The following is a 23,993-nucleotide window of genomic DNA, read 5'->3' as shown; positions in this document are numbered from 1 at the left end:
GCTTCCAGAATTCATTATACTGAAAAGAGTGTCACATCATTGGTGCTTGGGAGAGTTAAAGGAGGAATTCTGTGGTCTGACTTTGATTCTGAGATGAGGTTCAATATGCAGTTGTTCAACAAGCATCATGGCAAGCAATGTTGTGGTGAATTGATTCGTGAGAACAAGAAGCAACAAGCATGAGTTTTTTGATGTGTAATTCTGTCTGTTACATATGGTGACCTCAGATAGAATGTACAGTGTTATTTTTGGTGTTCTGTATCAAATGTATTTTAGCTGTGCTTCTGAACATTTGAAGTACAGATCTTAGCCTAAAATCACTTCTTTGGGTTTAATTCCTAAAAAATCACTTCAGGGATTTGATATGAAAATATTGGGAGTTACACTGGATTTCATGACTATTGATTATTCAGCTTAGCAAAAAAAAAAAAAAAAGGTCTTTTTTGCATTGAGATAGGGTTTAGAAAATCAAAATGGGTTTTCTTCCTCTCAGTCAGTCTCCCATCATCAATGTTCAGCTGCTCCTTGACATCTCTGTTGTCTTGAGTATAAGAATCTAGTGATGCCATCTCACAGAATTCAGATTCTTCCAGTAGCAACACCTTACACTTAATTATTATTTTATACCCAGAAATTATTCTTTTCAGTTGTACTGGTGGTAGTGGTAGCCCATAATGCTGTCTCTGTTAATACACAGTGCTAGTTGCTTCAGAGAAAATCAGTCTGCCTGTAGAAGTGTAAATCAGAATGTCAGAAAAACTCAGTACTGCAGGAACAAATATTTTTGAAAGTAAGAAGACAGCCTCAACAGATAAATGATGGGCATTTTAACAGTGCTCTTAATAAAATGGAAGAGTGCCAAACTTCTTGTGCTGTTTGACAATGCAAGGTTAGTGAGAATAAGGAACAATTTTGAATCAGTGTAATTTTGAATATGTTGTGAGAAGAGGTCTTTTTATTAAGAAAGTACCATTTTTATTTCTGTGATTACTTTCAAGACATTACACTACTGGAAAGGATAATTTTTTGGGTATAATGCTCAAACAGAAAAGTGTATTTTTGGCCACTTTGTTCCCTACTTTCAGAAGATTTTCAATGTTTGCAGCCATAAAATGTACATAAAAATCACTAGTATAATCCCAAATTTGAAAAGGGCTTTTTGTGATCAATATTCAGAAAATCAGTTTACAACTGGGAGAATAACTAGTCACCTTATTGCTTCCCAGATGATACTTAAATCAGATGTTCAGGAAAGCCCAGCAATCAATGTTTAGCTTTTCTGAAGAATAAGATCCTAATAATTGCTTTCACATGCATAAAGTTAAATCTAATCTCAGGGTTCCTATTTTCATTATGGTAGAAGATACTGTGACCAAAAGGGATAGGGTGGGAAATGTAATGATACTAGGATAAAGAGTGTGCCAGGAAACAACAGATTTTAATATACATGTGTGTTGGTACATTTCAGTGAGCAGTGGCAGTTTTAGTCAGGATGTGCTCAGTAGAGAGGAAAACATGTAAAACAGAGGGGGCAGATATGCATATAATTTGAAGTTACTTTTTTTTCTTCTAACAATGGTGAGAAGATGCCACTTGCCAAACACATGCATTTTCTCTAGATGAATCTGCCTCTCACTGAACTATCAAAATACCCTTTTCATTATGTATACACATTTTACATTACTACTTACTTGTATGTATTCATCTCATATAAATACTACGTACTATAAATGATGATTTATTTGGTATTTAAGTTGCAGCTAGTTCTGTGGGTTTTTTCTTTTTTTTTCTTTTCCTTTTCCTAAGCAGAGAGACAGTTCATTGTTAGACTTGAATTTGTCTGCTGACACACACAGTGACTACCTGAGAAAGGCTGAAGTCATCCGTCTCCCCACTCCTGCCAGGCTCCTGAGTGAGGGTATCAAAGACATAGGTTCAGATTTAAACAGTTCAGTTCAAAATTTGGCTCCATTCTTACAGAAGAAACTGAAAATCTGAACACCCTGAAGCTGCTTACACTGTGCTTACTCTGTACTGATTCTAAATTCTTTTAATTGTGCTAGCAAGAAGAGAAACTCTTGAAGTCTAATTTCATTGCAGTGAAATAACACAATGCAGCTATGCACTGAGCATCCTCTATTTAACAGGCATCACAGCGAGGCTGGTCAGCTACCTATAGATGGATTTGACTGTACATAAATTCTGCAAGCCTTTGTGATAGAATGTTAAAAAAAACCCCCTTGTATAAAAATAGCACTTGTAGGGAAAAACTCAAGGAGTTGCCACAGATGATTTGTGTCCTATGTTAGAGAAATTGTGTCTGTTGGAATAGTCTTGGTCTAGTAACTTTGCAATAATATATAAAAACTAAAACAGAAACTGAATTACACAAAGGGAGAAGAAATACTCAACAGTGAAAAAACATATGTTAATGTCTAAATAAAAAAATAAAAAAAACCCAATCAATTTTGCAAATTTTACGTATAGAGGGGAACATTATTCCATTAAGTTATATATCAATTCAGACAGTATTACAGATATGGGGAAGATAGCCTTTTCAACACCAGTGCAGTACCTTGCAGTCTTTAATATCCAAGGCCTACATACATTTGAGTTTTTACACAGACAGTGACAGTATTGTTGTCTTCATTCAGCTCATATGATTATAGAACATGAAAACAAATACAATCAAAATGCTTGTATTAATGTTATCAGTGATGTGCTGCTTACAGTGCTCACATCAAACTCCACTTCGATTAGCAAATGTTTGTATTAAGGTACGTGTAGTTCCTCAAGCCAAATCAAAAGTAGACACTAAACAGAATCTTTTCCTTCTCTATTGGCTATGTCTGGAGTGCTCTTTACAGGTCTGGAAAAAAAGTGCTGAAGTTCTTGGTAGAATTATAAACATTATCAATTGCATAGTTGAAGACAAGCATGATTCTTATGCTAGTACAAAGACTGAACTCTTAGACGATTTCTAGGAGTTGTATAGTATTTTAATAGTAATATTTTCTTAGGAGACATCCCTATCTTTGTGCTTGTTTGTACAGCAGCTTTGCTTTTAGATAGTTTTGTCTGGGAAAGTAATGAATTTCACATGGAAGTATAATCTGATCTACATAAGCTTCTACTGTACATACTCACGTGCGTCGGAAGGCAGCACGAATATCCAAGTCTCCAGTTATTGGTGCTTCTGATGTGACAAAAAGTGATGAACAGGAATGGGAGAGCAAGTCAAAATAATGCAAAAATACAGTGCTATTTCTAAAGCCTTCCCTTTGCAGACTTTTTTCTAAAGTCCTTATATTGTAAATTGTGATCAATTACATATTGAAAGATTGAAGTGTCATCTTTAAACATGTAACCTTCACTAATTAGCTTTCAACGTCCAGTGTTTCATGTACAACTTAATTCTGTCTCATGCTTCATAATAACCTGCAGCATGACAAACTGTCTTATCTCTTGTCTGTCAATTGTCCTGCTGGTAACTTTTAGTTTCAATGCTGGCTTCACAGGGTATTTAAACCCTAATGAGAAAAAACACTGGATATAAACTGAATATTATTATTACTAATAAACTGTAATCCATCCTCTGAAAGCAAAGGTAAATTCCTGGAAATATGTAGAGATGTAGAGAAACTCCATTGAGGATGTTGCATAGAGAGAACTTTATTGCTCTGTTCTAAGCTTCTGCTTGTATTAATAGGTATATTGCTATTACTGGGAGAAAAACTTGTCAGTCACAGCTCCTAAGTCTTATGAGTCCTACATCCAAATGGTGAAACTTCAGAAATGAACACTGCTGTCTGAATACCTTCAGTAAACTTTTGTCTTTGCGTATCAGGCTCATTGGTTGCTGAACGCAAATTCGTGTTGCAGTCCCTGCAACAGAACCACTGAAACAGGAAATGGTCCAAACGTTCAAATCTTTCAGGTGGTTCATACTTAGACTGTTTTACCTAAACTCTTCTACACTAGGGGAAAATTGATGTTAAAATGTAGTTCCTTTTCAATTGCTGCTAAGCTTTTCAGTATAGCAGTTGTGAGGGTGGCACCATTTATTATGTAAAATGAGTCATCTGATCTTAAAGTAATTTTATATCCCAGGGTGCTTCTGCATGAATTTATCAGGAAGAAAGGAATTGATAGTAGTGTCAGATGTCTAAATTTTTCCATTTTTCTTTTCTTCTTTCCCCTTTCCTTTCCTCCATTTTTGGTACTGAACTTTTGCCAAAGTAAGAATGGACCTCTCTTTTATTCTAGTGGAATTAAATATCATGAAAGAATGGATCTGAAATCAGAATAAAGCCAGAGAAAAGTTGTGCTGATTTTGCATCTTTCTGTATGCTTTCTTTGAGAGCATCACAGTTCTGATTTGAGTGACTTCCAAGTGTTACTTCTAATGCTCTGTATCTCTGCCAGCCCATCCCAGTCCTCCTCTGTGGGCCTCTGTAAGTGTACCTGTAGCTCTTCAGATCTATGCGTGTCTAGTAGCCACTATGTACGAGAAAAAATTGTTGGTGGGCATACAGGAAGAAAAAAATAATGATGAAAGGAAGAAACAAGGTGGCAGGAATTCGTCTTACCATTGACTGTCAGGTTGAAATTAGAACTATCAAACTTGTCCTTGGTAGACACCTCACATCTGTAGCCTCCTGCAAAAGTCATGTTTGCTTCTATGATTTCCATTTCAAAGGTGTACACCTAGAACAGACACCAATGATATGATTAATAAGTTAGACAATGAAATGGTGAAATAGAGAATGCAGCACATTAAGGCATGGAGACAAATAGACAAGGGATGAAATACACCACTGTGTTTTTTTAGAATTAAGAACCTCCTGAGCATGTAACTCATTACTGTCATAAAAATTGCATATATCCCCCCAGTTCTGTAGGACCAGCTAAAAAGTATTAGTACAGGTCTTCCAGAGGATACAAAGTTGTATTAGTAAACTGTGCTGGTGTACTGGTGTGTGCAGTTGTCTTATACACTAAGTGCATGTACATTGGAAACACGACTAGAGCTTTCATTAAACAAATACAGCCTCTCCCCAGAACGTATACAGTACATTTTAAAATTCAGGAGTGGCTAATGTGAGCAAGTCTGTTCTGTTCCATCCAGGAGAGGGTGGTAGTGTTTCATATACCACACAGGATGAGAAGTCATGGTACAGACTCTTGTATTCCTGTTTGTGTATCTTTGAACGCATTTGTGGTAAAAATGGATCTTAGCTAGTTAAGGTAGTCTAGACAATGCAAAAGAAGAATAAATTCCAACATTAATAGCTGAATGCTTGATGTATGATAAACCAAGATAGACCATACTTAAATATCTGTCTGATTTATTGTTTTCTCTTAAATATAATTAGTATCTATTAATTGAGAGGAAGATGAAGGAAATACTGCAGTAAATAGTGCAAAACTGCTCCCCTAGTCCTCCAGACATTTTCTCATTTCATCATAGATAAGGTATGCAAGAATCTGTATGTAGTGCTTGTCTCTTGTCTGCATGGTCAAAACATAGATTTCTATGCATAATTATAGCATTGTGCATAGCTTTGGGTGCCTTAATATCAAAAAAAATCCTATATTAGCTTATATTTCCTCAAGATTAAAGATTAGTATCTAGAAGAGTGAGAATCTTACTCTGCCCATTGTACCTTTTTATTTCGATCATAACTGTCATGTAGCTGGAGATGCTTCCCCACTTTGCTTCCCAGGTCCATCCACTTTCCTTTGAACCATTTCACTGATGGTTTCTTCAGCAGGCTCTCACCTGCCACTTTGGCAGTGAACGTGATATTTCCACCTTGTAAGGGAAGCAGGTTTAGATAAGATTATGAATAGTGTTTAATTTATCTGTTCTATCACTGCTGTCATCCTGTACATGGAGAGCTAAATAGTCAAGCAACAGGTACAGTTTGTAAACATCACTTGACTCACATTTTGTACCTACCAACGGTAACTTCTCCATCCTGGGGTCGTGTGACAAAGAGCCCAATAGGGTCCAGAGGCTCTTCTGGTTGAGTCCCAGCAGATGAAACTAAAATAAACATCAGAATTAACTAGTTAGAACTTTCTGCATCAGCTTCTGTTACAGCCTATATAGTGAATTTGTTGAGTAATTTCAAAATATCTCAATAAGTTTCTTCTGTCTTTATGATTCCTTATTCTTTATTTTCTGTTATTCATCACTATTGGTATGCTTTCAACTACTGTCTCTACCTCACTGATTCTAAGGATTCCCTGTTCCTGTTCTTCCCTCCCGTTGATGAACCAGACTTGATAACAGCGTTAATTCTCTATTACCTTCTGTGTTTTGGCTGCTTTCTGCTGGTGGAGCAGGTGACTCTGAGGCAGGTGGAGCTGGAGCAGCTTCAGCAGGAGTGACTGTCTCACTCTTTTCTGGAAATGAATGTAAGCCAAGATTAGAGAAAGTCATGTTTCTACTTCCTTTCTGAAGAAATTTTGCAAAAGAATAGCTTTTGATATATGTTAGGAAATGCAGCGAAATTAGCTGTGGTTTTCTAGAACTTGGAGGATATGCTGGAAGGAGAAGGGGCCTGCTGAAGCTGGATGATGAGGCTCTTTCTTTTGCTGAGCTTGAAAACAACTGATGCCTGGGTTTTTAAATTCTATAGTCTTGATGTGTAGAAACTTGTCAGCTGAAGAATAACATTATTATTTGATGTTAACTTTGGTAGTCTAAATAGAAAAGGTAATGAAAAATGATGCGATTATTATTTTTGTAAAAAATTTGCTTATTCATGAGATTTTTTTTAACTCTGCTGTTGGAATGTAATGTTCCAAATACTATTGCAGTGTGTGGCTTGGGAAAAGCTCTAGGCACTGCTAGTAATCAATATGGAGAAAGTATTTTAAAAATCCATCTATCATCTCTTCCTCTGGATCATGGAGGTTTATGGCCTCTCAATTAAACCATGACCTCAGAGCCAAATCCAGGCAAATGCATTTGGCACAATGGAGAAGATAGAAATGAATGAAAAGGAAGTAGGAGTGAGCAACCGGGGCAGATGGAGGGAGGTAGAATTTCTTGAAACAGATCAGTTGCAGAAGGATTTTTTTTTTTCCCATAGGTAGCGAAGCCACTTCCAAAGGGCCTTGCCTACCTCTCACACAAGTGCCACATGCAGTTTCCCAGCTATTTGCAATGTCTTTTCCACCAGAGATTTCTGGCCCTGCTGTGCCATGTGATGACTAATTTGAGTGGCTCCTCTGTCACAAAGCGGGGAGGTGGCTGTGTCTGGGCAGGTTAGGGTTCCATTTTTTTGATAATGAAGAGCTGAAATTATTATTGTTTGTGAAAATAAAAATGGGTGATTCAGTTACTCTTTGGCAATCTAATCTTAGTAAGGTCTGTGAACATATGAACATGAGTCAACCCCACTCTCAGAAAATGTATGTCTTTTATCCTAAACTGTATTTGTGTCTTGAAAGAAAACAGTGTGATTTTAAATTGGTATTATTTTAATATTTAAGTATCAAATTCTACCCATTTTTTTTATTAGAAGATTTCCCATTGGATCTTGTCCAAATAAATTTCAACTAATTTTTACTGGAAAGAACTAAACCTTATTCTAATTAATGTAGCATAGATGCTCCCATAACTTGGATGTGTAGCTGTTTAGAAAAGGCTTCTTTTGAGGCATCAATATATAATGTATACAGGAAAATGATCTCTCGTTTGGCATCCTCATAATCCCCATCACCAGTATGTGCTTGTCAGAGGTGTATTGCTTTTAGGTAATGATTACACTTTCAAATTCAGTAACTCTGTTATTTGTAGGCTGTCTGCCTGTACCAGGCTCTACCTGCAACTAATCTGAAAGACAACGAGGAAGATATAACTAGTATAATATGTACCTGTTTACTTCCAGGATGAGATAGTCAGCAGGATCACACTTTTACGTGCTCTGACATCTGTTAAATTGTCCTAATCCATACTAGAATTTCCCCTTCCTCATAACCTGTCATGCACTGTCTTTTCATCTGGAACAGGATGCCTTGTCTCCTGTTAAAAATTCACCAGTATTTTTCAGCTGACCAGAAGATCTCACTACCATAATGTTGCTAGAATAAACAGTGATCGCAAAGGAGAGGAGGTGATATAAACAATCTGAGTTTAAAGCTTTTCACCAATCTAAAAAGGGAAAATTAAAATACCAGAAGTGGTAAATTGGGACCGTTCTGGAGGGGAAAAAAAGGATCAGTAAGGTCAAAATGGGTCAAAAAATGAGTGATTTCATCTATCCTCAGCATCTTGAGACATTTTTCATGAGAAAATTCCAGAGAATTTGGCTCTTATACTTTTTCCCAGGAAAAGCCTGGGGAAGACTTTCAATTTCCCATCTAACTGATCCTTTAATGCATACAGAGATAGTAATGATAGGTGATCTACAAATCATACAAAGGTTACTCTTTGTATTCAAGTCCCTCCTGAAATATGTATTTTTGTAGCAGGTGATTTTGAGACAGTTTTGGGGAACGTATGAGCTCCTAAAAACATTACAGCTTAACTTGTAAATTTTTTGTCAATTGTTACAATTTTTTTATTTAAATAAAATAATTTTTAAAAAACCCCAAAACAGACCTAAGATGCAGGCATCTTGGCTTAGGTCAGGTTAGATTTGACTAGCTTTGCTTTGGTTTTCAATAGTTAAGTTGAAAAGCTTGACAGAGAATTCTAAAGATATACATGGAGATTTCCTCTGTGAAGTCCACTGTGTGGACTTCTGACATCTGGAAATGGGTGTCTTAGCCACAGGAAATGTATTCCTCAGCTTAATATTAATGAGTAGCTTCAAATAACTGGGCAAAACAGATATATTGCTGGTAGAGAAATTTTACAGTGTTAAGTTAGGCTAATTTCCATGGACCTCATTCATGAAGTTTGCATATGGGACTGGAAATACTGATGAAAATAGAATTGCTTAGGAATCGCTGTACCTTCTTCCTTGACCTTGAGTTCAAATTTGACCTTGGAACTCCCAGCTATTACAGCATATGTCACATCATCTTCTTTTCCTACATTATTGATTGTCAGTGAATGCTTGTTTCCTTCTGCCTTGATGACATATTTCTCACTTCCAGTAATTTCTGTGCCAGCTCGCTGCCACTTCACCTTGACGCTGGCTTTTTCTGTCTCTGCTTCAAACAGAGCTGTGCTTCCGGCTGTCACCTCTGTTGTCTTTGGCTTCTTGGTAAATGCAGAAACTAAAAAAAGAGAGAGGGCTCACTAAAATCTGTTTTGCAATTGTGGCATATCTGGTGTAGTCAGCTGTTGCAGCCACAACAGCTGTCTCCTTTCTCTTCCATCTGCCCATGCAAGATATAAATTACAACACTTTCCACACAGAAGTTGTGGAATTGGTCTTTATGTTTGTTGAGTTCTGTCACTGACTGAGATGTCATATCCTCTCCATATTGTCATGAAATAAAATGGAATGGATAGCAAACTCATCTCACTATCCATCTTCCTCTTTCTGTCCCCCATAATGAGCTCTGGTTTTTCATAAGTGAATGTTTTGATCTCGGACAAGATGTGTATTCTTACATATCAAGCTCTCTATATAAACTTGCCATGAAGTTTATTTAGAAATATTAATTCTGTCTGAACACTTGCTTAATACAGTTGTTAAACAGGATCAGGATCTGTTCCTCCAACAAAATTGCAGTTTATGCAGTAACCTATGTCCTAATATACAACAATGAATGAATGGTTCATCTTTAGTCTTTCTATTTTGACTTATCAAGGCTTTAATGGAATGGGATACATGTTCATATGATGGCCCTTGTAATTTTATCCCAGCTAAAACAGTATCAATTGTTGTTTGCATTCGAATGTTTAGTTCAGCATTAAAAGTTTAAGTGCTTGCCTAGGTAGAACTCTACAACAACTAGTTTTCTAATTAATTACAAGTTGGATTAAAATATTTCCTCTATGTGTCAAGAAGCACTTATGATGTTTATAATGAGAATTAATGAAATTATTAATATATGGGGTGAAAAAGCATAAACCAAATGATGTTTTAGTTCATATGTAATTGAAGTAGCACAACAGATAGGAATTTGGAAAGCAAGCAACGTATCATGATTTTGGTCCATGATTATCCCAATCTTTCTCAAGATTAGATTTTAATAAAGTAACTTATTTTACTAATTTCTTTACCCTGCTTTATTTATTTAGATTTCTTCAACTTTATTTTGAATCAAGATTTTCATTTTATGCTTATGTTTTGGTCTTAATGAAATCTGTTACCTTTTTGCTAATTGCCATGAGTTATATTCATCTATAAAAATACCAGTAATTAACATTGATTCATACACTGAATGTTTTTTTATGCATCATTATGTCATCTTTTTATTGACTTATGCCTGCATAACCATGCTTTTATAAAATATTAGTAATTCCATCACATTTAATTATATCTGTCACCTATGTGGCAAATTGTCTATGGCTCTCCTGTTTGGCCAGCAACAAGAACTCTTCCAAACACCACAAGAATGGTTATAATTTGCTTTAAACTTTTGATTCTGCTGTATAAAAATGAAGGGAACATGGCATTGAAATATTTTAAAAGAAATAGTTTATACTTCTGTTCAAACAGGTGCTTTAGTATAAATGATATATTACTAATAATACCATCAGTTCATTGCATGAACTCTCCATTCCCGTAGCATGTCCTCAGACTCCATAAATTAATTGACCTCAGTGGAGTTACATCTGCAAAGATTTCATGTGATGGCCTTTGAACTTTAGTCATGATACAGTTCCCATTTCTTGCATTGTTTTTGCAAAGGATTCAAAGCTGCTTAAATATCAATCAAAGTATCAAATACAAATACTTTTAGAATTTAGTATGTATTGTGTTTTGCCTTTGTTTGTTGTATAAAAACCCCCAAATTACATTTTTCTCTTTCTTTTTTCTTTTTTCCCCACATTTCATATATTTGATGAAAAAACAGTTTTGGTTTGCACTGAGCCTATGGTAGCCTTGACTGAGCTCCTGTTGTATTCTTCTGCACACTGTTCTTCCATGTTAAGATATAAGTGTGGGAAATTTCCTCTGGGAGTGGAATGTCCCTGCATGCTTTTATTTGAGTTTTTTTCTAACCTCAGACCTGTAAGTGGTGTAATTGTTCATAAACAGAGTATAGTACTGTGTAGAACATAGGGCTCTATACTATAGCGTAATACTCAAATGCCTGTTTTCAGTTGCCCATCTTTTGATGTAGTTTTGTACTTCAGTAAACAAAAAAGCAGGGTATACTTTGATGCAGTGTATCATGAATAATTGCAGAAGAGTTGTTGTAGACAGCAGGTTTGAAGTACTGAATTCCAAAGACATTTAAAGGTGACCAGGCTAACTCACGGTGTGGAGCCATGTCAGTTTTACCTCCTGAAATACTCACTATCCTGCTCCTCTCCCTATGACATTAGAGATAAAACAGCCAAGAGGCATGGTTTTTGTCTCTGAGTGCTATCATCATCGCTCTTCTATTTAAGCGCAAAAGAATCTATAAATATATTAATTACTTAACAACGATGTGGCCTGTAAAGGTTCCAGCCTACAAATGGCAGGGTTTCAAGACATGCATACTTGGAAATAACTCTCTGATCTGCTGCACACCCTACAAAGTGATTAGGTTTCTTACATTTACTTTAGATGACTCAACAAAAACAGATTGTTCACCAGAACTACATGCAGAGTGAGAAATTTCCACCACCCATAAAGCTTCTGACGTTTGGGAAATCTAAATACATATGTAGAAGTTTACAAGTCTCCTTGTCTTTTTTTTTTCTCTCTCTCTTCCTCTCCTGCCAAAAGACTCATTTCAGTTCCAACTTAAAATGATTGTGAATACTTTGACTAAAGCATAAAATTGGAAGAGCCCAAAATCTCCCATGAGGATAGAGGCCTGCAAGAACAGTTGTTGAGAACCCACTTTTTCACAGGTAATGAAGACTCTTAAGTCATTTTCCTGCATTTGAGATTCAGAGTCAGTGGGTGACAGTGTCTAAACTACTGTTTCTCTGTAGCCCTCTGTATTCCTTTTCGTCTTTCACTGTTCATATTTGCAAAGGAAAAGTAGTGATGTACAGCTGCAGATTTTACCGGAAATTACTTTGTTGCAGAAGAGAGATTGCTGAACAAGTGTGTGAAGAGAATGCCATCATTTTTCCTTCTGGGGGAAAAATAGGCTGCTTAACAGAAGAAAGAGAAGTGAGAGATCAGCTATTCCTGGTCTCCTTCATTGTGGCTGCTACTTTAAGTAACACATGAATCCAAGTTCACCAGCAGATTTTTTTTTCTCATGAAGTTATACCAATCTAATCCAGCTCTTTCCTCATTAGGAATGTTCCTAAACACCACCATTCAAAACTTCTTGTCTGTCCTGAGAGCCTCGCTTTTGCCTGCTTTTATCAGAAACACATTCCCCATTTGGCAATCTCTCTCACTTCGACATTTGGCTTCTACCCAGATATGCCTCTCTGAGTTCCATATATCCATCCCATACTCAAAACACTCCTGGATACAAACACCACCATCAGGCTGTGGAAAACCCAACGACTGTGACACCTCTCATGTGATGTTGTGGAATGTCTTACAGCTCTTGTGGCTGTCAGGCAGTGGCAGATCACAGACACTATCACATGTTTATCCAGACTCCAGTCACACATGCACTTAGGAGCCATCAGGCTGGGGCACCTGATGACCAAGTAGCCCCATGTCCTCTGCTGCCCACTTTGTTAACTCTCTGCTTCCCAGTAAATTCTAACCCACCCTTCACAAAGGGAGGGAAAGGTGACATTAGTACTAACATACTATAGTAATTCTGGGGAGAGAGCAGAGATGCATGTGAGTTACCAGTGAGATGAGGGCAGCAATTACTGAAGGGGAGTGATAGGTGCTGTGTGGGTGTGTGTTTTGTGGGGATGGAATTGGAATTGCTGTGGGGAGTTACCATGGGGAGAGAAGAGGGATGTGGAGCTAATGAAAGAAAATGAGGCTAGAGCCACTTAATACTAACCCATTTTTTCGGCACGTTATTTCTCATATCCCAGCCCTTCCTAATCACTTCTAGCTTCCATAGTGCAAAGAATCTCATGTAACTTCTGAGTAATGTAAACCAGCATATTTCTACCCCAGGCAGAAGAGGAAGCAGGCTCCGTGTGGTCTGCAGTAGTCTTGCAGAAAACTTTTTGGTGGCTAATGCTGCTGCTACTAGAACTTGCATGCAGCACCCATCCTTTAAAAGTCTTGTAATACCTGAGGATGTACACATCACCCATACAGTTTTGTATTTTACATGAGTTACAGCTTCATTAGTTAGTAATAAAAAGCTCTATTTGGAGGTCCGTGATCAGATTTCATTTTGATAATAATTTATTAATAAGTCTTTCGATCAGGAGGCTGAAGAAATATAAAATACATTTGCTTTTGGCCAAATTAAGCTAGAATGAAAGAATTTAACTTCTAAACCCAATTTCTTTCACTTTTTACCTAAATAAAATATTAAAACCAGTGTTCTGCCTTCCTACTGCTGCCACTTATTAAATCTTCATACTAGCACCTTCATGCTTTTTCCCTTACTTTCTGACCTGCTTTGAAGCAATCTCCTTCTAACATCCACCATCAACGTAGTTTCTGCTTCAAAACTTTTTCATGCTATCCTATGCAAAAACCTAGAAAATGGCTAAGCTACTACCCAGGTTTCTATGTGTTGTACTAATCATTATTTCCTTTGCTTTTTTGTTGAACTATCTATCTATTTACTGGACTTTTATTTTGCAAGTGTTTTGAGGCAGAGACTGTTCTTCTACTGTCTTTGTACAGCATCAGATTGTTAGTAAGTAGCTACTAAGTACTGCTGTATCCCTAATAAGAATAAAAATTAGTGTTACAAGCTAGAAGAGACATTCCTATTTGATTATTGTCAGAAAAAAATGGAGATGAGATATATATTAAAATAATGTTTAATATCTGGAATAATTTGACTTCCTAGCTACTTTCTCTAAATAATTTAGCTTGTTAAGAATCATAAGCATGAGGCAAAAAACTTTTCCTAAAATCACTGAATTTCAAAGTATGTGTGAAGTGTGTGAATTACGTGAAATGAAAGTGAGGAAGAAGTGTGAATTCCACAAGAGTGATTTTAACTAGAGTACTGGAGGAGAGCCATTCTCTTGCTGGGTTTTGGGTTTTTTTATTTTCATCCTGCTTTTCAGAGTGGTGGCTCTGACTTCAGCTCTTCATCATTCATTATTTGTGATATGTACATGGAGGAGAGGGAGATAAGCACTTAAGGAGAATGCATGTTAGATAAGGCTTTCAAATGATATTTCTGCCTTTCTGAAATAAAAACTGTTAAAGTTATAAATGTTTTAGGAGAATCTAATGTATCTGGTTGAATGCACATGCTACAGACTCCAGCAGAAATCTGTAAGGAGTGTAATTTGAAAAAAAAGTCACAGGTTTTCTCCAAGAAAGCTGAGTTATCTTACTGCCCATTCTGTGTATTTGGTATTAAAATATGTATCTGGCCAATGTATTTAATGAATATTACAAAAGTAATATTAGCTTTTGGAATTCCTTAATTTGTTAAGGCTTCATGTTGAAAATTTATCTTTGCCTTAGTACTTAAACTTGGCATCCAGTTTTCCTTTTACACCATTTGCTCTTCCATTGAGTTAAAAGCCAAACTGTGGATAAGCAGACTTCAGTAACAGAGCTTGTAAATTCCTTGCTGAGGAACTATATAAAGATGCTGCGCATTCCTTGGTCAGGACCTAAGTGGCTTCTTGCAATTGACAAGCTTAATCATTCCGTGATCCAAAAGCTATTGAACTACTCAATCTTATCATTCCTTTCCTACTTCAGCAGCTGAGATTGTAAATTCCTGTAACATGAGCAACAGGCGAGGAATAGTTTCACTAAGTAGAGCCACCTCTTTCTCTATGCATCCATCATACTTTTTGTAAAATGGGCGTAATAACGTTCAGCTTGCTTTGAATCTTAATTTACAAAAGAGAAAAATATATCTAGATGAAATATTATTTATTTTTGCATTACTGTAGTGCACAGAAGTTCATTATCATGGAGCAGTACTTTACTGTGCTAGGTGCTTGCAAATGTAAAACAATGAGCTTATATTCAAACTAAAATACTACAGTCCACTCTCTTCATTTTGCAACATTGACTATTAATGCCAAAAGCCTTTGTGTACTTACAAGCCCGGTTATTTATAAACCCTTGATAAAATTTCCTAATCTGAACTGCAAAATCTAGACTCCTCAATCTATAAAATATGTGAATAAAAACTGACTGGTTTTCAGAGAAGGTAAGTAATACCAGACTTCTCCTTTTCCAGATATAGTAATGCACACGTTTCCCATTAAGTCCCACTTATCTACTAAATTTGGTGTTAAAAGGTCAGCTGTTTCCTCTTAATGTCACAAATTATTGTTAGGGAAATGGTTGGGGTTTTTTTAACCTTTCTGAATTTTCACAACAAAAAAAGCGATCAAAACTTTCCAAAAAGCAAACCTTTGAACAGAGATTAACTATGAAATGTTTAAATCAAAGGGAGAAGAACATAAAGTGTCTGCCACAGAACCCTGCAAAAAGTGATGCTTCTCAGTGTTTGATTGTTTGCTCTGACACTAGATTGCTACAGGTTTTCTAAATCCTGTTGCTCTTGAGGAGTGTATAGATTTTCAGGAAAGCTGCAACCGTTCTTTTGGTATTCTGTAAATAAATAGGGCAGTGCCTTATCCTGAAGTATTTTAGTTAGTTTAAAGTAAAAGAATATCTGTTGGAAAATCTACTTCACTGTTTCAGGTTTTGTGGTTTGTTGGGCTTTTTTTGGTTTGTTTTTTTTTTTTTTTTTTTTTTTTTAACATGTTAAAAGGTTTGTTAAAACAGTAGATATAGGCAGAATATCTCTGATCATTCTCTGGCATGAAGCATTTTCGTTTACCTATACACCAGATGCCCAAATTTCGGTAATATAGACTAAAGATCTCTTAGGGTTCTTCAGTAGTCTAACTCTATGGTATGTGAAAGGCAGGAATCGTGATTTGTCCAAGTATAAATTGCTAGATGATTATTCATCCCTCCCGAGATTATGCTTAACATTATCCCATCTTGAAATGATTTGAACTATATAAACAACATGAAATAGAAAACCAAAGGGATTAATGTCTCTTGGGAGAATGAGAAGATCCCCTCTAGAAGTTATGGGGCATGTGACTGGTTCTGTATTGGTCAGAGTGGGTGATGAGAGCTTTTCCTCCCCCTGCTGTGATAATAACAGTGTTTGGGCTGGTTTGTTCATAAGAATTGTGTAGGACTAGTGATGTTGGACACCTGTTAGATTTCTTCAGAGAAATAAGATGGAATCGAGTTTCTCTTTACCACTCACTAGCAAAGGTGGGCATCATCTTCACAAACAGAGAAGTTGCCTCTCATCCACAGAGACTGAAAATGTTATTTTAAAGGCAGTTAAACCATTAGAAATCAAAAGTCACAATGCCTAGTTGATCACACTGTCAAATTTTGCCTACTCTGTCATATTTCTTTTTTATCATCATTGTCAATCATGAGCATTAGACTTTTCAATAAATCTCAAAAATTGTGTGACTTTAAAAATAGAATATGATTATGAACGTCTTATTTTTGGGGTGATTGCTGAACGTTTACATCTTATATTTTCAAGGATTTCTCTACAATTACAAGGTCTGGTATATACTTTTTTTATATACTATTCTACTTCCATCTGATTTCAGAAATTGCAGCTTTAAGAACATGAAATGGTGTTGTAGCTGTGATAAAATTGAAGGATTGGTGACACAACTGTTGCTTTAGAGTTATCATATAGAGGAAACAAAGAACCTTGTTGGAATTAATCATGCTTTAGTGCTTTGCAGTTCTTAATGGGAGATACAGGCTGGATTTGTGCTCTGCCTCGGGCAGTGACTGATTCTAAATATTTTGGCCAAAATGGAAGTTGTTCTTCACAAATTATTCTTCTGTTGTTGTGGTGACCACAGGAGATTTTCCCGTTGACCAGCCTAACAGGAGACTGATGCCTGTTCAGTCCTTTGCAAAGCACAAAGGTCTACATTAATAAGTATCAACAGCTATTATTGACTAACTCCAAACTGCATGTTATTAAAAAGCATGCACCTTGTGGTGTACATTTAGGTAGTAGGGATTCTGGGTATGCACTGGCATCAGTGAAGTGAGAGCTCTAAAAGTAAAGAATCCCAGACTTAGTACAATTTTCTTCAGCCCTGTGTATTTGGTATGTGCACACTTTTCAAACAATCGTAACTTCAGCTTTTGACAACTTTTCCAAACTTAATTGTGGACACAAAGTGCTCCTGAAACATCTTCCTCTACCCACGCACAGATGCCCTGAAGCTAAACTCTTCCTACCTCTGCTTCCCAGGCTCTCTTCCTCCTTCTCAAAGAGATTCATTGCACCTTACACCCCATCCTAGGCCTCCCCTTCTTTCTTATGTGGGCAGCTGCTGAGTGATTCCTTATTTCTCAACTTTAAATTAGATCTTTCCTTAATCTGAAGTATTTTCCTGATGTTTTTCTAGTGGGGCAGGACTTGCACTCGGCTCTGTGTCCTTGGCTTTCTGAAAATGGCTAGTTATCCCTCAAGGGGAAAGGATGGAGGAGGGTGAGTGAAAAGAAATACACATATATTCTTTACAGTACGATGTCTTCTTTTTTGCTAGAGCTCTACTGTCACTGGCTGGAAGAACTAGAAAGAATAAGCTCTGAACCAGGTGTCATTTGCTTTCATTTTCACAGAGATTTCACTAACAACAAATACCATCAAAGTTTGCCGATAATGCTTCCTTAAAATTGTCAGGGAAAAAAAACGAAAGAAAAGCAGGAGAGGTTTATACTCCTTAATTGCTCAAGAGAGAGATGACATGCTTTTTTCAGCGAGCTAAAGGTGTCTGGGAAAGGAAGTGAGAAAATAAAAGAATCTGAGAATTAAACATGTTTTGTCTCTATTCTTTCCTCATCCAAAGTCTCTTGAGAAAATTCTGTGGCTGAGGGTTGCCAAAGTAGTTACTGATTTCTCTGCAAGACCACTCACATCTCTTACATTTATAACTTCATAAAATATCGTCTCTTTTTGCTATTTTTTTTTCCACCAAGGCATCTCATTTCTCTCATTTCAAAAGCTACTCACATTTTTCCCTGTCAAGCTGTTCTTAGGTTTTATCTGTCAGTGATGATCCTTACCTGTTTTCTTTAGGGGCTCTGGCATCTTCACTTTGTTTCTGATGAAGCTCCCAGTTGTATCTAAAAAGCAGGGTCCGAGCTAAACAGGAATGAGACTGCAGGGCTTTTGAGACCCCCTAAAGAAACACTTGGTGGAAGCCCCCATCCTGCTCCTCCCCCTTGATCCCTCACTGTTGTCAAGTATGGCACCTTATCAACAGCAGGACACGCTTGACAGGCTACATCAGCTGGGATAAATATAGCCAAGTTCCAGGAGGCAGAGAGCTCAAACCACCCAAGACTGGCTACTACTGATCTGTTGGTAAAAACCAGAGTACAATCTGATGTTGCACATGCATGCAGTACGTTTTCCAGCTTCGTGTATATATTGCATTAAGAATTCCTACACTGCCATGTTTATAGCACATTCAGCAAACTGGATCTGATAGTTACACCCCCTGTATGCTGGTTCTGTACTTACTCTAAGTGTGCATCTGCTTGCATTCTTGCTACCTATTTTAGTCTTTGTTATTGTTATAATTGTCTCAGAACTGGACAGCCCCTCAGAGAGCTTTTTTCTTGTTTTGATTTATTTTGTTTTTTTAATCTTCTACCAAAGACTGTTTGTAGAGCCAAATATTCCCCCTTCAGGGAAGAACTTTCGTTTTCAGAGACACTTATACATTACTGACATTTGCAGTCACAACTAGAAAGCATGACACTACTTAAATAGTTTGAGTCCTCCCTCCCCATCCACCCACTTGATCCACAGCATATATTTCTTGAGAACTAGCAAGTCTTTTTTTTTTTTTTCCATTTAAAAAATGGAAAAACTTTTCAATTTTTTCATTTTTTTTACCATTTGAAAAATAGTTCCAAGGTTCTATTTGATACCTTTAGAAGTTTTAATTTTGCTTAAAAGATCTGGGGAAAATCTCACTAGAAAATTATTCTGGTCTTGCCGTTTCATGCTCCAGTCATTGCTTCTTAATTATTTAGCATATAGCATATGTCAAAATAGTAGACTGTGGACAATTGTCTCTTTATTAACTTGGTGTTATACTCGTTTCCTGTCACTTTTGTCTGTCTCATTTTGAGCTTCATTAGAGAAACACTGTAGGGCAAGCATTTAGCACATTTTAGCTACTACTAGTATTGAAAAAAGAATTTTAAAAAACCCTGTGGCTTTCCAGTTTTACTAGTCTGTAAAAATTTATATCTAAAGGATTTCTGCTTTTGTCAGGGAGCTCAGAATAAATGAGCGTGCACGCAGCCCGTCAGTCACTGTACTTTGTGTCTGTCTTTCACATGTGGCTCTCTGGGTAGACTGATAGTACAAATGTGAACATGCAAGAACAACTGCTGCTACCTCTCCTGATTTTGGGCCAAATACTTCCTCCTCTTCCTCTGAAGGAATCTTTTTTACATATGAGTGAGGAAGATGGGCAGGATGTGACCTAAGTACATTTTCCATTGCTTCTGTTTCTAGTGGAGCACAAGTTAGCATTATATGTTTTTGACCTACTATACTCTGCTTGAGACTTTTCACCAGGAGTCAGGAAATCTCAGCTATTTGCTTTGGCTTGAGCTCTTTCAAAGGGCTTGGGTCTCACAGTATGAAAAAATCTGTCACTCAACTAGAGAAAATCATTATTCCTTTCTTAAATATTTCTCCCTACTAGAGAGCTGCCATTAACTCCCTCCCTCCCCAAAGCTGGTCCCCAACACGCTGTTGGAGTGGCATCCAGACCCCTTCTGGGAAGAGAGTTGTCTCCCTGCTACCTCAGACAATAGAGGCCACAGGAGACAGAGCTACCACGGACTGATATGGAGAAAGAAAATCTATGCAGATTATCCAGAGGTGGACTATGATCAGAGCCACGCTGCTTCTCAACTTAGTTGCTTCTCTAGTATGTGTCCTTGAAATAATGTTTACAAAGAAAATTAGCTGCCTAGAAGTCACTTCTGCAGTAATTAAAACATAAACCTCTTGTAATTGCCATCAGCATGTACTTATCTTCCTATCAGCATGTACTAATCTTCCTCAAGAATAATTTTGCATAGAGAATCTAGTTTTGCTACTTTTTCCTTTCTCCCTCACCTATTAGCAAATAATTACTTTTAGGGAAAGCCTATAAGCTATGTTCTGAGGTTCTTGATTTGATAAAATACATAGTATGCTGACATGTCAGATTTAGATTCAAAAGATTGTTCAGTTCTGAAGGTTTTTTTACAGTTAGCACCATAGGCCTTTATTACCATTAACTAAAATAGTGCAAGTGGAAATAAACCATTTGTATGGGTTTAAAGGAAATATATACTTATATTCAAACTCTTTAAAATGCAGGCATGTAGTGTTTATCCAAGCCTGTATTTGTTCTCAGTGTCCAGTAGGAGTCTTCAAAGCAAGAACTGAGAACCTTGGAATATTAAAATATGGGATAATGCGTATCTAACACAGAACTCATTCTGAATCCCAGTAGTTATTGGCATAAACAGATCTTAAATATTTCTTCTAAGTTTTTGGAACTCTCAGTATTATTGATTCACCTAAATACTCATTTCTCTCTAAAACGACATTAACTTCTTGGACTCAATACTTTCCAATAGTGGTGATTCCACTGTTGAAACACACATTGTAAAAACAAGAATTCTATTATTGATTCTGAATTTTCCAACTTTTAATTTGAATATCCTCTTGTTCTGGGAGAAATTGCCATTCAGTGTCTGAACATTGGTTGTTTTCTATACTTTTGTCACAGCACCTCCAATTTTTTAGGACAAAAAATACAGCTATGTAAATCTACATTAAAACATTTTTAAACCTGACATTACATATGGAACATCCTTTGTTTGCCTCTTTCTTATTGTCAGGTATATGTCTGTAAAATTGTCAGGCACGTGTCTGACAATGACTTGTCTGTAAGAGGTCACTTTCATCACTTTGACAGCGATGGAAGGGTCCTGCGAAGCATCACAAGGCTTGCAGAATAATTGTGTTCGTATATTTCTCTGGAAATTTATGAGATGATCTAAACCGTGTTACCACTTAAAGGAGATACAGTCATTCATTAGATTGAATTCTAAGGATGTGTTGCTTGAGAGTAGTATCCCAGTAACTTTCTATGAGCCATTATTTCCTAGGGAATCTCAAAGAAATTTATGCTGATCTAAAAAATGTAATATGCTAGGATAATAGGTCGCTAAAAATAAATAATAAGATAATGAAGCATTTGCACTGTGTATTAGAAAGGAAAGCTAGACAATATATTCTGCATTTCTTTATTAATGTAGGGAGTACAGTGTGCAGGAGTTCATCTCAACGGTGTTTGCTGGGATCATGTAAGTTTAGTCTGTTTTGCACTCTCTCCTGCTTATTTATCATAGATACTTAGAAACTATTTTAGACTTGAGGAGATACTGACTCTCATAAGTGCCTGGGAACCTTTTTCCTAATGCCTTTCATGTTTCCCAAACTTTACATGTGTTTTTTTTTTTCTTTGTTTAAATAAATATTTCTTATTTAATGTGGTTGTAGCATTTTCCTTTTCATGAATGGATTTTCCACCCATGACGACACCTGGTAACTTTTTTTTTTTTTTTTTGTTCTCTTTTCTCAGGATTTAATTTTATCTATTCCATGTCTTTCTCACTGTAGATTTGATTCTTTCTGTAAACATTTAGTGGTATAGTTTTAATTCAGCAAGCTACTGGAGGACATGAATAACTAAATGTGGACTTAATTCTGACTATTTGTGTGCTCAGAATCAAGCATATTTAATTCAAGTACTGTGGTGATTCAGTCCCTTAGCTGGTTATTCTCCATAGATACTTTCCAGGATTCAAAATCAAGTTTAATCTGAGGAGGGTATGAGTTACTTCTTCCCCATAATGAAACAGAGCCACGAGAATCATTTAATCTGATGCAGGGAAATGATCCTATTCCAGTTATAACTTTGCAGCTTTTGTGATTTTAAATGTTATTTAAAATAGTGTCTGGATTTTCAAGGCAGAGTGAAATGAATGTTTTCTCTGCTATTACACTTTTGGTTACCAGGTGGCAGCATTGTTGTAATAGTAAACTTTTCTAGCATTTTCTACATTTTATTTATTTATTTATTTATGTGGCCACTGTTAATAACAAAACTGCTATGCAAATGAAATGTATGATAGTGATGGCTACACTGGCCCAAAATAGATGTGTAGTGGATTGTGTTAACTACTTACTACTGCACTGCAACACTACACAATTTTTTAGAAAGTGTGTGAAGTTTCATCCTATATTCGAATGAAACTGGTGTACAAGCATAGTGAAGCAACATGTAATAAATGTCTCTGGGGCTTTGCTGAAGAAGTGAATGAGAGGGAAACGGGTGTCCTTCCTTGTCAGAGGAATTATCTTGCAAGTCTGAAATTATTGTTCTGTGCCTCGAGACAGTGGCTTTCATCATGTAGTTCAAAGTCAAGTTCAAAAATGACAGTAATAAGTGGCCTGCAGTGACAGGCCATGTGATGTATCTTCCTGATTTTGGATAGATGCAGCATGGCTTATACAGAGAAACCCGAGGATTTATTATTTATAGACAAAGTTAGCAGCACCTCCTTCTAATAAGACTATCCAAGTTCCTATTAAAAGGCTATGTTTTTAGATGGTTATGACTTTGCCCAAATGTAGCTATCCAGGTGGAAAATCTATACATTGCTTTTCTACTTTGGGCTTTTTTTGCTTTTAGTTTCTGTCATGCCATTTGATTTCTTGTCTCTGTTTATTTGTCTCTCTGCCTCTTAGTTTTGTTTTGTGAAAATATCACCTCCTACGTGATTCAGCAGTTTCTGACGACAAGGCAGTATAATTAACTCTCAGTTCCAGGGGCTGCAGATTTACTGGTGTGAATGGTAGGATAGCTGAGCTGACTCAGTGCAGAGCACAGGTCCAGCACAAGTCATTTACTGAAGTGCTGCACCCCACAAATCCAGGCAGACTGTTTCCTTCGTGCTTTTGAAACACAGAGCTCTGGGGTGTGTACAGTGCAAAGGCACTTGGCCTCACTAACAGAACTTGAGTTTACAAGGGCTTACGAGATCTGGGTAATGCTGATCCTGCTTATTTGAGCTTCCCCCTGTGCAACCATTTTGTATCCCCACACTTTACGCCCCATATTTGAGATCTTTTTGGACATTTGACAGTTAACTTCTTTTCATTTCAGGGATGTCCTTTTAACTGGCTTTGTGATAACCAATCTGAGTTGCTTCATATTCTAGACTACAGAAAAAAATGCAGTCTACATATGCTCAGTGAGAACTTTCTAGATTTTATCTTCTGAAGAAGTTTTGACTGTGTCAATTGGGTCCAATGTAGGGATCACCAGAATTTACTCTGCGTTTATATCTGGGCTACTGCAGGGCTTGGCCTGAATCCACACACTTGAACTAAGAGCAAACAGCATGTATGTCCTGCTCTCCAAATAGCATCTCCCTCAGGTGCATACAAAATGGAGGGGAGAGCTGAGGGAGCAATGAATTGGACCTTCAGAGAGAAAAGGGAACACAGCAAGTCAAGTAGGACAAGGAAATAAAAATACGTGATTGAAGGGTACAGGTGGAGAGAAGAAAATTGAGGGTAGAGGTTGTGGGAGGGGGTTGAAATAGATCTTCAAAGGACAAGAATATTGAATGGGGAGCTGGGGTACAAATGAGAGGGTGGGAAGAGAACTG

General features: G+C 36.9%; 1 protein-coding gene across 1 annotated transcript in view; it reads right to left on the bottom strand.

Annotated features, from left to right (window-relative positions):
- Positions 1-18,455, bottom strand: part of MYBPC3 (myosin binding protein C3) — a 64,285-nt gene extending 45,830 nt beyond the window's left edge. Inside the window, exons 1-8 of the mRNA XM_074823986.1 lie at positions 18,300-18,455; positions 8,974-9,240; positions 6,316-6,411; positions 5,963-6,049; positions 5,667-5,815; positions 4,590-4,707; positions 3,148-3,196; positions 1,864-1,908 (exon numbers count right to left, since the gene is read on the bottom strand). Of these exons, the coding sequence (XP_074680087.1) occupies positions 1,864-1,908; positions 3,148-3,196; positions 4,590-4,707; positions 5,667-5,815; positions 5,963-6,049; positions 6,316-6,411; positions 8,974-9,240; positions 18,300-18,324 (836 nt within the window). The 5' untranslated portion in view covers positions 18,325-18,455. The remainder of the gene's footprint in view (positions 1-1,863; positions 1,909-3,147; positions 3,197-4,589; positions 4,708-5,666; positions 5,816-5,962; positions 6,050-6,315; positions 6,412-8,973; positions 9,241-18,299) is intronic.
- Between the last annotated feature and the right edge of the window lie 5,538 nt (positions 18,456-23,993).

The sequence above is a fragment of the Strix aluco genome, chromosome 4 (assembly GCF_031877795.1).
Source record: "Strix aluco isolate bStrAlu1 chromosome 4, bStrAlu1.hap1, whole genome shotgun sequence".
NCBI lineage: Eukaryota > Metazoa > Chordata > Aves > Strigiformes > Strigidae > Strix > Strix aluco.
The sequence above is the reverse complement of the archived record's forward strand: the minus strand, read 5'-3'. Positions and strand labels throughout refer to the sequence as shown.